The 14,673-nt window shown below is 40.0% G+C and overlaps 1 protein-coding gene and 1 long non-coding RNA gene across 2 annotated transcripts; both read right to left on the bottom strand.

The window, feature by feature from the left end:
- Positions 1-2,475: 2,475 nt before the first annotated feature.
- LOC135249475 (uncharacterized) lies at positions 2,476-4,916 on the bottom strand. The gene is made up of 3 exons (XR_010328695.1): positions 4,734-4,916; positions 3,955-4,014; positions 2,476-3,307 (listed from the first exon to the last, which is right to left on the bottom strand). It is a non-coding gene; the product is annotated as an uncharacterized LOC135249475 (long non-coding RNA).
- Positions 4,917-7,138: 2,222 nt separating this feature from the next.
- Positions 7,139-14,673, bottom strand: ghitm (growth hormone inducible transmembrane protein). The gene is made up of 9 exons (XM_064319161.1): positions 14,526-14,673; positions 13,425-13,568; positions 13,002-13,104; positions 12,198-12,376; positions 11,830-11,922; positions 10,852-10,960; positions 9,470-9,658; positions 8,466-8,637; positions 7,139-7,841 (listed from the first exon to the last, which is right to left on the bottom strand). The coding sequence occupies exons 2-9, from the start codon at positions 13,554-13,556 to the stop codon at positions 7,754-7,756; spliced, it is 1,065 nt and encodes a 354-aa protein (XP_064175231.1). The 5' UTR covers positions 13,557-13,568; positions 14,526-14,673; the 3' UTR covers positions 7,139-7,753.

Raw genomic sequence — 14,673 nt, 5'->3', positions numbered from 1 at the left:
ATACGCTGCTCTGTAACTGCTTTCTCTTCTTTCTGAAAGAATTATAACTCTGCCAGACCTGCATGACCTCTGCTGGGATCATTAAAAAAAGCTCCCTCCCTGTGATAAAAGCCTTAAATAGAGAAACAGGAAGTGGCTGTCCCAGGACACCAGATTGCTGCAGAGGCTTCTGGGAGGTGAGAGACAGGCAGCACAGGGGAGTCTGGGAACTTTGGCTGCAGATAACTTCCTGTTGTCACCGTGTCACAATTGCTCACCAGCACTATGTAAATGGTAAATGGACTGCATTTATATAGCGCTTTTATCCAAAGCGCTTTACAATTGATGCCTCTCATTCGCCAGAGCAGTTAGGGGTTAGGTGTCTTGCTCAAGGACACTTCAACATGCCCAGGGCGGGGTTTGAACCGGCAACCCTCCGACTGCCGGACAATCGGTCTTACCTCCTGAGCTATGTCGCCCCCCTCACTGGGCTGAAGTGTGAGTGTCACACATCTGTGATAAAACATGACTATGGAAAAGAGCTTATCCATCCATTTAAAAATATATATATATATTTTATTGTTTTTTAAATGACAGAGTACAAACATACAATATATTACTATAAGAATACAGTAAACGTACACAAACTTCACATTGAACATAGGGGTACAATCAGTACAAATGTTAAATTACATTTCTCAAAAATGTTAACAGTTCGTATTGCTTTTTTGTTTTTAAATAAATTAATGGTCTTGATGTAGTTTTGCATGTCTATCAAGAATACATTTAGCTTGGGTTTTTTTCCCACTCCATTTCATCCTATGCACAAAGAATCTGCCAAGAATAATTGTTAAATTTATAATGAACATCATGTTGGGATCTTTATCTATGGGGTTAAATAGAAGCAGGATATCTTGCAATTGAAAGGTAAAATTGAAAGAGCTTAGTTTATCCATCCATTGTCTATACCTGCTTCTTCCTGGACAGGGTTGTGGGGGGTTCTGGAACCTATCCCAGCAAGCAATGGGCGACAGGCAGGAATACACCCTGGACAGGTCACCAATCTACTCACATACTCATACCTACGAGCAATTTAGCAAATTAGCCTTACCTGCATGTCTTTAGACTGTGGAAACCAAAGTACCTGGACGAAACCCACACAGGGAGAACACGCAAACTCCACACAGAAAGGCCCAGGATGGGAATCAAACCCAATACATTCTTGCTGTGAGGCAGCAGTGCTACCCACTGCACCACCGCGCTGCCCTGAAAGTGATAATGCCATCCATATTTCCAGTTCACTAGATGGAAACATGGCCCATTGCTTCCAGCAGTATAACTTTTTATACTGCTTTTCATACTCATGGATTGAAGAATAACAGTAATATTTCAATTATATTGAGGTCAGCGTTTATAATACCACCAATGTAACATGACATACATTAGTGTAAATGCATGACATATACATACATTTGGAAACTGTAAAATTCTTAAAAAAAAAAAAATAATAAATAAATAATAATAATAATAATAATAATAATAATTAAAAAGAAAAAAACATATATGCCGTTTTAAGACCTTGTCCTGACATAACATAACACTAATTATAGAATATTAACTTTGTCTCCCTCTACTGGTATATTTATGCCAGTGGTACAACAATTGATACAACATGGAGGAAAGCTGACGAATATACATAACTATGACCTTATGAGTACTGACCCTGCCATCATTTTTATAACCGTTTCCTTTTGTAAATCTGAAAGAGGGGAGCATTTAAAGCAGAAAATTAACCGTTAAATCAGGAACAAAAATTCATAATAAAAACATTACGAACCGCAGCTCGCGTATGATGTGAATTAATGCATAATTTAGATAATAAAATGAAATTACGCTGCCAAACTTCACGTTTACAGTACAGATGTTAACATCTGTCGCCAGTGCCCTGGTTTCAGGTTTAATTTTTTTGTGGAGTGGACAGATGGCTGACGAGAAGATTAATACGCTAATCCTGTGTCATCTGTTGGGAGGCAGGGCCTGCAGGCAGCCGGGAAGCACGTCCATTACGCTCAAATCCGTTCCAGCACAGACATTTTTCACCGTTGAAAATAATGGCACACATTCAATGCAATTTTGTAATTTCCTGTAAATATTAGTGAGAGTTCAAGAGCATTGTTTTCTATCTTAAATTTTTGAAAGTGTTACAGGTTGGAATGAAGCTGTTTAAATACAGACCTGGCCATACAGTAACAGACATACTGTAGTTTGTTTCTTTCACATTCTATTTAGGACGAATTTCTGTGTACAAGATGTATGTTTTTTGTATTAGAATGTCTGAACATTGGTCTGAACATTATGCATGTTTTGGATCAGGTGAATGCTCATTGGATCCTTTTTTTAACAGTATGCCTTACAACGGTTTGTAACCAACTAAAGAGTTGGTTTGAATATCTCATATGCAGAGTCTTCATTAGCATCATAAATAATTTGCTAAAATGATCTTTTACAAGTAGTTTATTATCACATTGTTACAGCATGTAAAAAAAAGTATAAAAGTGTAAGAAATTGTATTCTCATCTTTACAATTGTGATCAAATAAGAGTAGATAAACTTTCATACAATAATAATAATTAGAAGAAGAAGAAAAAGAAGGTAAGACTGAATATAGATAGAACTTGACAAGTGAAAATGCATTCATCATCAGCTTCAGGTTACAGGTTCTTTTTAAATTGACAAAAATGTAAATAAAATGGGGTTTTATTTTAAAATGAAATAAAATAGTGAGGCTTGAATGTACTGACACACATTTGCTAGAACATTTAAACAGGTCGATATTCTACATGGCCTAGGTCTACAGCTGGCTTATAGATGGACAGATATGAACGATTATCATTTGTTGAATGATAATACAGAGGACCTTTCACATTTTTGTCTCTATAATCAGACCAACCTGAAGTAGGAACCACAAGATTACATGGTTCAGCCATGTAAACACTCAATTTAGTGTTTTTATTCCTTTTCTACCATTTACTAGTTTTTATTGGGGTCTTTACTTTTTCTATTAGACTGCCTGGCAGAGAATATTACAAAATGTGTATTAATATTTGATTGATAAAATTACACCAACGCAGAACTGGCCTCCAGCCAGGTAAATAATTTGTCTTGTGCACGTGTAGGGTTAATCAGCCAGAATTCTTGCCTCCAGGTTCCAGAGAGGATCAGAGAGAGGGCAGTGGATTTCCAGGGTTAATGTAAACCCTGTTTGGATTTTTGCATATCTTGCAGGAACGCTTGAACCTCGAACCTTGCATTTTGTGTTTATAGATTTCTGTGTGAAGAAAGCAACACGTAAAACGATCATTTAGTGTAATGCATTTCTATTTTCATATTATAGTGCTCAGAAAAGAATTTTCCAAATGGCCATATTAAATTTCACATTCAAATTAGATTTTGTTTCCATAAAAAAAGCAAGAAATAATGTACAGGAAAATAAATACGCATCTGATTCATCTGACCCACCCTAATTTGGTGGTCTAATTTGATATCTAATTATTTTAAACACATTTGCTCTTTTTAGGGAGTCCAGGCTTTGTGCCTTTACAAAAAGTATAATTGCATATGCGGCAGTAGTGACAAATGACACTCCATCCATCCATCTATCCATCCATCCATCCACCCATTAATCCATTTTCAAGATTGTGTATTCCTGGTCAGGGTTTACAAGAGGAACTGGATCCAAACCCAACTTATGATACGATAAAACTTTATTGTCTGATTACTCAGAAATTTGTCTTGCATCATTGAGCCAACAGTTCCATATAATCACAAAAGACAAGCCCAGTACTACAAAAGACATTAAAAAGAAATACATCTGAATACAATTAAATTAAACTTACACCTTAAGTGTAAAGATGTGCCAGCAAGGACATTTGCTATTGAACTAATCTTAGGAAGAAATATGTCTGCCTTTCTTACCTTTGCGAACCTTCGGGTCCTTTCTAGTACAGCACTTGAGCTGAGTCCTGCTCTGTTTTGCTAAAAAAAAAAGACGGAAAATAAGATAATCACATCCAGAGCTATACATTTCAGAATTTTTCAAGATTACCGTCTATGAAAGAGCCATACTATGACATCTAAACATACAGTACATCGAAAGTACAATATTATCATAATAATAATAATAATAATAATAATACATCTAAAGTAGTAGCAGTTAACCTTTCAATTTGGGTAAAACAAACAAAAAAGATATTCTTGTATTTTTTAAATATCTTTTGATTAAAAAAAAAAAAAATCATTGGAAACCAAACAGAAAAAAGTGTTTTTTACTTAGCATAAACACCTTCGACTCACATCAAGCTAATAAAGCTTATATCAAATCCACAAAATTGACATTGCATACAGTATGGTCCCATGAAAAAACAAAAAAAAAAAAAATCCAATGAAGAAGAAATTTTGAACTGTATGCCCATTACTGCTTTCAGTAAAAACATGACCAGTTATGCAAATAGTGACATCCATCACATCAACTAAATGCCTTTGTCTTCAAATTATACATTTAAACTGATATATAATCACAGCTTAATAGCTATACATAAGATAATAAATGCATGCATATCAATACACATTCAACAATTAACACCTGCGGGAAAATAACTAACAAGCTTATTTTTATTTCCACATACATCTACCACCGAGTTCTCCATTCCGGTGGCCGCTGTGTCTGTGGAGGGGACACAACGCTCTTCCCTTACCTTCAGTGGACATCAAGGCCACACAGAGCAGGAGCACCATCCCCCAGGCCAGCAGCGTCTGTCCCTTCATATCTCACAGACTCCTGGAAAATGATCTTTCAGGGAACGTTCCGGCGTCTTTCAGTGCCGAGAGCCACCCAGTCGCCTCTGAACACACAGTATCCTCCCCCTGCTTTTTCAAAGGGCCAGGCTTTAAAGCTCGCCACCAGGAAGTAACCTGAACAACGCTACACCTTTTGGCAAGGATTCCAGAATAAAGCTGTACTGTGGTTTATTCACTATAATACATGTAATGGCATTTTTACTGGGCACTGATGTTCAGACAAACCACACAGGCTATTTTATTTTGGATTATAATGGCTCGCGTTCTCCGTGACATTTTCCAACAATGCGCTTTGAGTTATTGTGAGGCTTCCTAATGCTTTGAACACACCGAAAGCTTTCAAATTTAGAATGCATTGTCCACCTCATCATTGGTTTTTCCCCCCTCAATGAGAATGTAAGAGAAATTGTTTGCTTTCTATTTGGAAAAACCCGAGTTGTCTGCACCTTTGTCTGTTCCCTCTCAGAGGTTTGCAAAAATACAAAGCTTTTTTAGACAAAGGGAGAATTATACACGGTAAAGTGTCTCAGCATCTCATGACCCAGACACTCACTTCACAAAGATTAAAGCTGCATCAAATCTTTGAAAACAAAATCATTTGCTTGTCACTGGTCTAACAGCACACAGAGATTATGAGTTTCAAGAAGAATATGTTCGACAAGACTAATAATTCACATTCGATAAAGTCCATCAAACTAAAACAATTTTCACTTTGGCAATAGTGAGTACAGCTTACTTGCTAAAATTTGAAATGAGAGAACACACTGGTGTCATGCATATTAGTCTCTATCTCTTAGATTGTCCAATAAAATAGCATTTGATCATGTTTGCTCCTTTTGGCATTTTGCACATCAGTGTCTGCTAGGGCAACAGTGTGCCTGCGTGACAGAGTTTTGGAACCAAAAGAGAGTCTTTGATCACAAGACTAACCCATAATCAAATATTACACTGCGGCAGCTGAAAAATACCTTTATCAGGTATGTTGAAGAGAGGGTCAGTTTTCAGCTAGATGAATACAGCGCTAGACGAACAATGAAGCAAAAGCACATTAAGATTTTTTTTTAAAAATACACTTGGACTGAAGATCACATTGCATGGTGCAAGCTAGATCTGATTTCTTACTTCATGAAGCTGCAGGCACCTCTGGCAAGATTCATCACTTGTAAGTGATATAGAAATGAGACGAAAGATGACCTTAAGTGGGGCAGAATGTGCATGTTTTCAAGCCTGTGGCAGAGTTGGCTACTGTAAGCTTAGCCTGCAACTAGGGTGTGCCATCTTATTTTTGTGCAACCATGTAGATGTAATACCTTCTGCGTGCTACACCTTTTAGGTTGGAGATAACAATGTTCAGCAGCTGAAGTGAATAAGACATGCATTGCATTTGGTTGGCACACGCAACTATAGTATTGATTTGTTATTGATGTCCCCATAGCACAGAATACTCTTTCAATAGCAGTTGTGTCTTGGGAGTCTGATGTGGCAGTGGATGATTGGCCGTACCATCAGCCAGGGAGTGAGGTTTTGTCTGCAGGGCATTTCCCCAGCAGGGAATTTCATCGCACGATAGTGACACCTCTGGTGAGTCAGGTGCCTGCAACCCAACTGTAAAAGACTCAAATTGATCATGTACAAAATGAGTGCAAAGACATTCTAGACAATGCAAGAGATAAAACTAAAGCCATAAGTAGGTGAATACCAAGGTAACGAAAGCGATGGCTCTCATCTTTGTGTGGAAAGGTGAATGATGTCAAAGTATGGAATATCTACATGAAACATTTAGGGCCCCATTTACTGAGAACTTTAGCACATGCAAAATCTTTCAGCTTGCACAAAACCAACAATGGCAGGTCACAATGGTGTTAATTCTGCATTTTTAAAAAGGTTTTTCACCTGCTAAAGCTCTTAGTAAATTATACCCTCGAGGTAAGGGTGAATTCTTGAAAGATAAGAAAGGGTTCACAAATCAAAAGCAAATGCTTTAGATCACATTACGTAAAATCAGAAGTTTGAAAAGACTTTTCATCAACACAAAAAGTCTCTTCAGGCTTCCTGTGATACTTACCCTGTTGCCTGCCAGGAAGCTGGGTGAATGACTGGTTAGGCAATCATTTGAGAATTTCTTAGAAACTCTACCCTTCATTGTTAATGCTAAACATTAACAATAATACCGCAATAAATATCAGGTCAGGGCAGGGAATCTGTTCTATTCAGCAGTTCAAATAACTGCACTTTCATTAGAAAGACAGACTGACCCACCTAAGATCAATATAGAAGTAAACATGAGTCACGACACCAGAGATTCTCCAACAGGGGAAATACTGCTGTTCTTAACTTTATTAGGAGATTTTTTCACTGCTGTGTCTAAATCAACTTCAATCAAAGCAAATACTCCAATGAACCACCTATGAAAACCCCATTTTACAGCACACATGCAGGTCCACCATTCTGCAAGGAAACACCCATACTGCACACGTTCAAAGGGAGATCATATGCCACACTGGAAATTCACCATGACAATACAGCCCCACAGCTTTCAGATTTGCTTTGCATTCAAAAATTACAACACATTAACAACCACATATATGTATAAATATTTAGGGGAAAAAATACAAGTTGAGGTACGAGCAAGGATCAACAATATTTTGATAATCCACTATCATGTCAGAATTCCTTTAATTAAACAACAAATGCATAAGCAAAGCAAATCAATGAGTGATTTCTTTACAAATAAGTTATCTAGTTTTAACAAGACAACTTACACTGAAACTAATGTGTACAATTTAAGCTCCAATGCCAGGGTAAATGAAAGAGCTGTGTTCTAAAAGTATATTGTAACTCCAGTGCAGGCTTGCAGGAAGAAGTCCGTTTCACAGGAAGCAGTGCTTTTAGTCCATCTGTAGAATGCTGAAGATGTTCACTTCCTCTTCCCTGCTCCGCCATTGGCCAGAATCATCACCATCCTCATGAAGATGTTCAGAGTGTCCATGTATATTCCCAAGCATCTATGAGTCAAGATTAAAGGGTCCATAATGTAACATTACTAATTGCCATGCCAAAAAATAATATATATACTTTTAACACAACTTTTTTCTCAACCATTTGTCCCCCTAATTTGGAATTGCCATATGTACCACTTGAGTTGCAGCTGTGCCTTTTTTATTGCAAAGGCACAAAAAACTGAACAATTTAATTGTTTTATTTGTTTAAATTATACTCTAAACTCTATATATAATTTATACCGTTTTGCCTTTTGGCATTTTGACAGAGTTTAACGGTAGCCAGCCTGCTAACGGTACCTGCTGTCACTGACCTGAGTCGACAGCGAGTTTAACATTAGCCAGATTGCTAAAGGTACCTGTCACTGAGCCGACAGTGAGTGCAACGTTAGCTAGTGAAGGCGTGTGGCACCGCAATGAGGCGCTGAAATCTGCTGCTATTCAGTCTTGTGGGTACCTGTCCTACGAGAACTGGTGCCACAGTGGTACAGGGGTTCGGCACCCAACCCTGCTTTTAACACAAGGGGATAGTGGGCATGACCTGAGCTTACTGCACAAGTGGTCTGACCTCAGAACTAAGTTCTCCACTGAAAGGACGCCCGCACGGCACAGAGCCCGAACCTCACTTACGAGTTGATGGGGTCGTATTTCTGAGCGGCGTACAGGGGGTAGGTCTCCGCTCGCTTGATGACCTTCTGCGTGTCGTACAGGAGGAACATGCTGAAGAGGATGAGCCCTCCGTACACGGCCACCCCGTACAGGCCCGCCCCGAAGGGGGACGTGGGGGGCAGGAACATGGAGCCTGGTCAGGGGGGAGAGAGAGAGGGGCGTCATTCTCACGCAGGGCAGCTCGAACCTGGAGCCGCCTCGCCTCAAACGGACTCAGACGACGGCAGGGAAATTCCCTCCCTGAGCACTGGATCTCAGCCAACGGGAGCTCGTCTTCAAGTTGACTCCAAGCTCACTTCCGATGAGATTACATTACTTAATAATACCCATCCATTCATTTCATTCACAAAACTTTTCCATTATACATTGCCAAGTCCAAGAAGCTTTACAACATAAAATAGAAATGAATTAAAATAATGGGAAGAAATAAACCAATGAAACTTATAAAGACATTATAAAAAAAACATTAAATAGTAAAACAAATGAAAACCCCTTAAAGAAAGCAATAAAAATGTGACCCTATAGCACTGCAAGTGCAACAAGCATTAGCATTAGGCTAATGACACGTCTGAGGCCCACTAATCCCAGCCATTTTCTCACGCTGTCTCACATTTCTCACATTTTCAGCGGCAGCGTAGCACAGTGGGTAAGGAACTGGGCTTGTAACCGAAAGGTCGCAGGTTTGATTCCCGGGTAGGACACTGCCGTTGTACCTCTAAGCAAGGTACTTAAGGTACTTAACCGGAATTGCTTCAGTATATATCCAGCTGTATAAATGGATATTGTATCCATATCCATATCATATCCATATTGTATAAATGCCTGTAATGTAATGTAATGTAATGTAATGTAATGTCTCCTGTAGCACACCTGCAGCCACGTAAAAACAAAACTGAAGCTGACCGTGCGCTCTCCCGCGCCCCGCCCGTTTAGCGGAAATCCCCGTTAGCTAGAGCAGCACTCACCGATGGACGAGGCGAAGACCACGCCCAGCCCCACCGCCAGGGGGCCGCCCATGTTGAGGAACTTCTCGCTGGGGGCGCACATGGCGACCGTGGACAGGCCTCCCACGATGCCCGCCGTGTACCAGGCGGCGCGCACGATGAGGGGCCCACCCAGCAGGGTCAGGGGGGCCACAACCGCCCCCATCACGCCTTCAAAAACACACACACAAGGACACAGAGTTTCAACGGCTGCGCTGCCTCTTCACAGCAACCCACACTGAAAGACTCACTTAAAAAATAAGCATGATTTGAAAAATTTGCTTAAAAGTAAGCTAGATGTTGAGCAAAACTGGGTAAAAAAAAATTATCTGAGAAGATTTCATGCATATATATAATTTAGCAAAAAAGTCTTTGTAGTAAAGTACCAGATAAGAAAATTAATCTTAAAACCGTAATAATAAGTCACTGCCTGAATTCATGCTTACATAATACAGATTACGATTTCAATTTGTACAGTGCCTTCTGCAAGCTTCAGCTTGAGTACAGTTTGAAAGAATATGTACAAGAATATGACACTGCAACATATACTTTTTTAATGTGATAAAACTTGTTATTGGCATTTTTTACAGAAATAATACTAGACGCTAACAGTTATTGTTCTACGGCTAAACAGAATGTTACTTTATGTAATCAATCTTGGTGCAATATACGCAAGTCTGGTCATAAAATCTTTCCTGCTGACATATTTGCTGTATTTCAGCCAGGCAAATGACATATAACATATAAAAGCATGTTTACTGGTCTGCAGTATTTATGACAATGGGTGCATAGAAAGGTTCTGGCTTGTTTTGTTTCACAGTTCCAAGCTTAGTACGCTCTATCCTTGTCTTTGCTTCCCCCTAGTGGTAAAACGGCAGTAGCTTTTAAAAAATGTACTTCATTATTTTTTCCCCACATTATGTCACAATAGCGTAATATCCTCCAGGGACCAGCAGGAAAAAAAAGCTTAAGTATTTAAATTTTCTGACATCCTACACGTCTTGGACAACAAAAACATGCTGCCGTGAAAATATTTTCTAAAATATTATTTTAATGAATGTCCCTGGTAGTGCTGTAGTGTTTTACTATAGCAGAATACATTGTTCTTCAAATTAATACCAGTGAATCATGTCCTCTATTGGAGACAACAATTAATTGCTGGGTGTTCGGAAGTTATGTTTTAATAAAATGTTAACGGTCATGTTACACAACTATCTAAACAGTTTGTGAGAGTCAGCTTCTCTGTTAATAAAATAAACGAAACGTATACAAGGCTAAATAACTAAATGCAATACCACCACTAGACTGGCCTATAATGAAGCAGTGCATGTCAATTTCACAGAGGAAAAAATAATAATAATTACCTGCGTGGAACATCCAGGCGAGGTGCTTGGGAATCGGGCTGTGCTCATAAGAGATGGACCTGACCAGCATCCCTGCCCCGATCATGGCAGCAAACGTGGCACCGATAGCCTAAAGCATTAGCAAAGAAACATAAGAACGGGCTCACCTGAATGCACACCAACAGGCAAATGAGTAATGCACTTACTGCGCAATAGTCTGAGAATACCAACGAAAAATGTCAGCTAACAAACCACACGTTTCTGATCGGATTGTAAAGAAAGTCTTTCCTTACGGATATTAACCCAATTGGTAAAAAAAAAATAGAAAGTACATATCACTGACTCTGGGCCACAAGGCTGGTCTACTGAGCAGTTTACAGTCCTTCCAATTTACAATAAATGTGAAGGGAAGTATTGAAATTAACCCCAGAGAAAGCGTTCAGGTCAGCGGTAGCTAACCGTGGTCCCGGAGAGCCACGGGGCCAGCGGGTTTTTACTGATACTCAACACGGTCCATTAAAGCAGCTGATTACAGTTACCTCGCCTTGGCTGATTTCCTTGTGTAAACTGCATGATTTTTCAGGGAAAAAAATCAGCAGATCCCGTGGCTCTGCAGGACCAGGACCAGCATACGCCCGCTTGGGTATATCTTAAATCAGCTTAGCACAGTGCGTCCATCCAAATGCATATCTGGATTACGCCTTGACACATTACATACTACAGGCATTTGACGCATCCCAACGCAAGTTACATAGACTTTATGTATATTATCGCTGCAGAATATGAAGCAATCGTGTACTTCTCAACAGAGTAAAGCGCAGTGCCTACCAGCCAGACCTTCGTACATCTAGTCCCTACCATGACCCGGCGTCCTGACACAGATGTGCTAACAAGTTCTTTGAGGCACCCTACTGCACTAGTACAGAGAATATGATGACTCTGCAGGAAATGAGCACTGCTTCCCAAAGCCAGAGTAAAGAGCGCATGGAGGACCCTCACCAGCCAGGAGCCCCTCATCATCAGGCCCATGAGCGCCGGCGTCCGGCTCACCGCCATCGCGGAGAGGGCAGTGAACCCAGATGCCGCGGACATGTTGGTGGATGATCCTTCCTTACATACTGGTGAGAGCTGCAGGAGACACATGGCAATGAAAGAACAAACGCGAAAACAAACAGGCGCCGATCGACATCCAAACACAGACATCGGAGTGTAGCAGAGTGAACAAGATCGATTGTTTCATATCTCCTGAAGCACTCAGGAGAAATGCAGACATTCTAACGCAGTATAAATAATAACTGTTTGAGATTACAAATGCATTAATCACGTGACAGAGTGCTGAAAGGATTTATTCAGAATCAGGTGTGAATGTGTATGTGTGAATGCAGCTCATGTGTTTTAAATGGCTGAATGCGGCAGGAGGGCCGATGGTCGTACACTGCTTTCTCGATGGCGCCGATCTCATTGGACATCCCCAGGCCGTAATAGCACAGGGCCCCGAGGCCGACGGCGGCCCCGCCGCCCAGCAGCATCCGCCCCATGTTATCCACTGAAAAGAGAAATCAGACACACATTCATAAAGACACTTCAGCTCGTGAAAAACACCCGTACACCTGAACTGTGGAAGCAATTAAAGATTAAAGAAAACCCATTCCGTCAACACGTTTTAAAACGTTTCTCGTTTAAAACTTTGATAAGCCGGTAAAACCCTCACAGCTTTTAAGTTTCACTAATTAACACCATCATTGTGAATATTAACACAGGATCCTTTAACAGCCTGACAGACTATGCTGTGGGCTAATCAAAAAACAGATAATAAGGGACCAAAATGCAAATGAACTTTACAAGCAAAAGCAGGAATGGATCAATATGCTGGTATGATGGCATGTTCCGATTTTGAATAGCAGTATAAAAAGATAAATGCTAAAAGCTAAAACAGGACAGTTGTATAAATATTAGTTCAGCTTGACTCAAAGAAAAGAAAGGTCACTTCTTGTGTGCCAGCTCTTTATGACCCAACAAATTATTTCTGCTAAGGTTCTACACAAAGCTTTTGTTATTAGACAATCAGCTCATACACAAGGTAGAATTATTACAGTTCATGCTAACCATACTCAGCCATTTCATACCCGTGAAGGCTGACGTATATGCAACCTGAAGACGACATACGTTACCTTTTATGAAGGTTTCAGCGGATGGCTCAAAGGCCGCTTCTTTGAGCTGGTCTTTAGCAGTCTTGCCCCGTCGGAAACCAAACCGAGCTTTTGTGGAATACCCCTGAAGGAGAAATAAATGCTCACAATCTGCCGTTTTCAAAAAATCCCACGTACGTGCACAAACTGTGTCAGAATACGTTAATGGGACAGTAGCTCCAATCTCTTGAAATAGAAGGGTGATCATGATGCATTATTCTTATTACTGTGCATTCCTACTGCCAGTACTTATAGATATATATAGTAGAATTTCCTGGATAATAACCTTTTTATTGGTACAATTCTTTTAAAGATGACTCTAACATTACCGATGGCATGATATACAACAGCTTCCAAAAGGCAAAGGTAGGCCCCCAGCCCTGAGTACAGTTTGACGGCACTCACCTGGGAAGGCTTCAGTAGGGGCTGACTGCTCTTTAAGAAGGAGCTCCTCAGAGTTGGGGAGCTCTGGGCTAGCGCAGAGCGCAGCCCTATCACAGGCATACTGCGCAGACATGCTAGCCTGGTCACCAGCATCGTTTCAAAGCACTGCAACAGAGAAGTATGCACTAATATTAACAATTATTAAACAAACAAAAAAAACAAAAACACTGCTGATAAAAACACTTGTGAGTGTAATTCCCAAGCAGGCCACTGTTCTTGTTGGATCTTTGAGCATTTTACCAGAATTGCATCAGTAAACATCCAGCTAAAGAAACTGTTATCAAAGGTCGCTGTATAAGTCACACTGGATATGAGCCCACTAAATGCCTAAAAGTTCTCTTTTTTCCACAAAAGTTCACAATTTCCATAGATAACTATCTGCTACCTAGCTATCCTCTACAGCTATAACAAACTGCAATGAATCTTAGCTAGCTAGCTGTAGTAGGAAGGTATGTCATTACTCTGTATAGTAAAAGTTGAGAAACATTCTCTGCAGATCGTTTAGCTAAATTGCCCCTCTGCTCTTTGCCGAATGTTCGCTGCGTTTCATTGGCCAAGCCAACCGACTTCAGAATACGTACCATAACGTTAGCTTGCTCGCAAATATGCAACATATTACAGAAGCGATGTAATATGTTGCTAATCGCAGTTAACCAGAGATAGCTAGCTAGTTAACATTAATAAGCTAACATCAGCTAGGCTAGCTGCTTGTTGTCGAATACTCAAGTGTACACTAGCGTTATAGCACATTTAGTGACTAAACTGCATCTCAGTTGACGTTATCACAGTCGTTAGCAAACGCTGTTTAAATCAGAGAGATTCAAAGCTCTTTGGTTAAAAAGCTAGCTACAATTGAGCTTGGGCAAATATAGTTTAGCTAGCTAAAGTAACCTGGCAGTTAGCAATAGGCTAGGTTTTGTAACGTTGTTGATGTTATCTTACCTAATGCCTAGCCAACTACCTACTGCTTCAATATTATCCACATTTTGAATCAAGTTATTCTTACAGTGTTACCACAAACATAAATATATGTCTTTTGAAATTTCAGACATTACGTCTTACCTTGCTAAATGTATGCGAACGTTAAAATCTGTCCTCAGTTGTTGCGTACCGTAGAAACTGACGCAACTCAGAACAACCTTCCTGAAAGTTCTTGTTGATGACATCATTACCTGGCGACACTCCGTGGTTCAACGCGGAATGCGATTGG

Source organism: Anguilla rostrata, chromosome 2, assembly GCF_018555375.3.
Source record: "Anguilla rostrata isolate EN2019 chromosome 2, ASM1855537v3, whole genome shotgun sequence".
NCBI lineage: Eukaryota > Metazoa > Chordata > Actinopteri > Anguilliformes > Anguillidae > Anguilla > Anguilla rostrata.
This window is presented reverse-complemented; position numbering and strand designations above follow the sequence as displayed.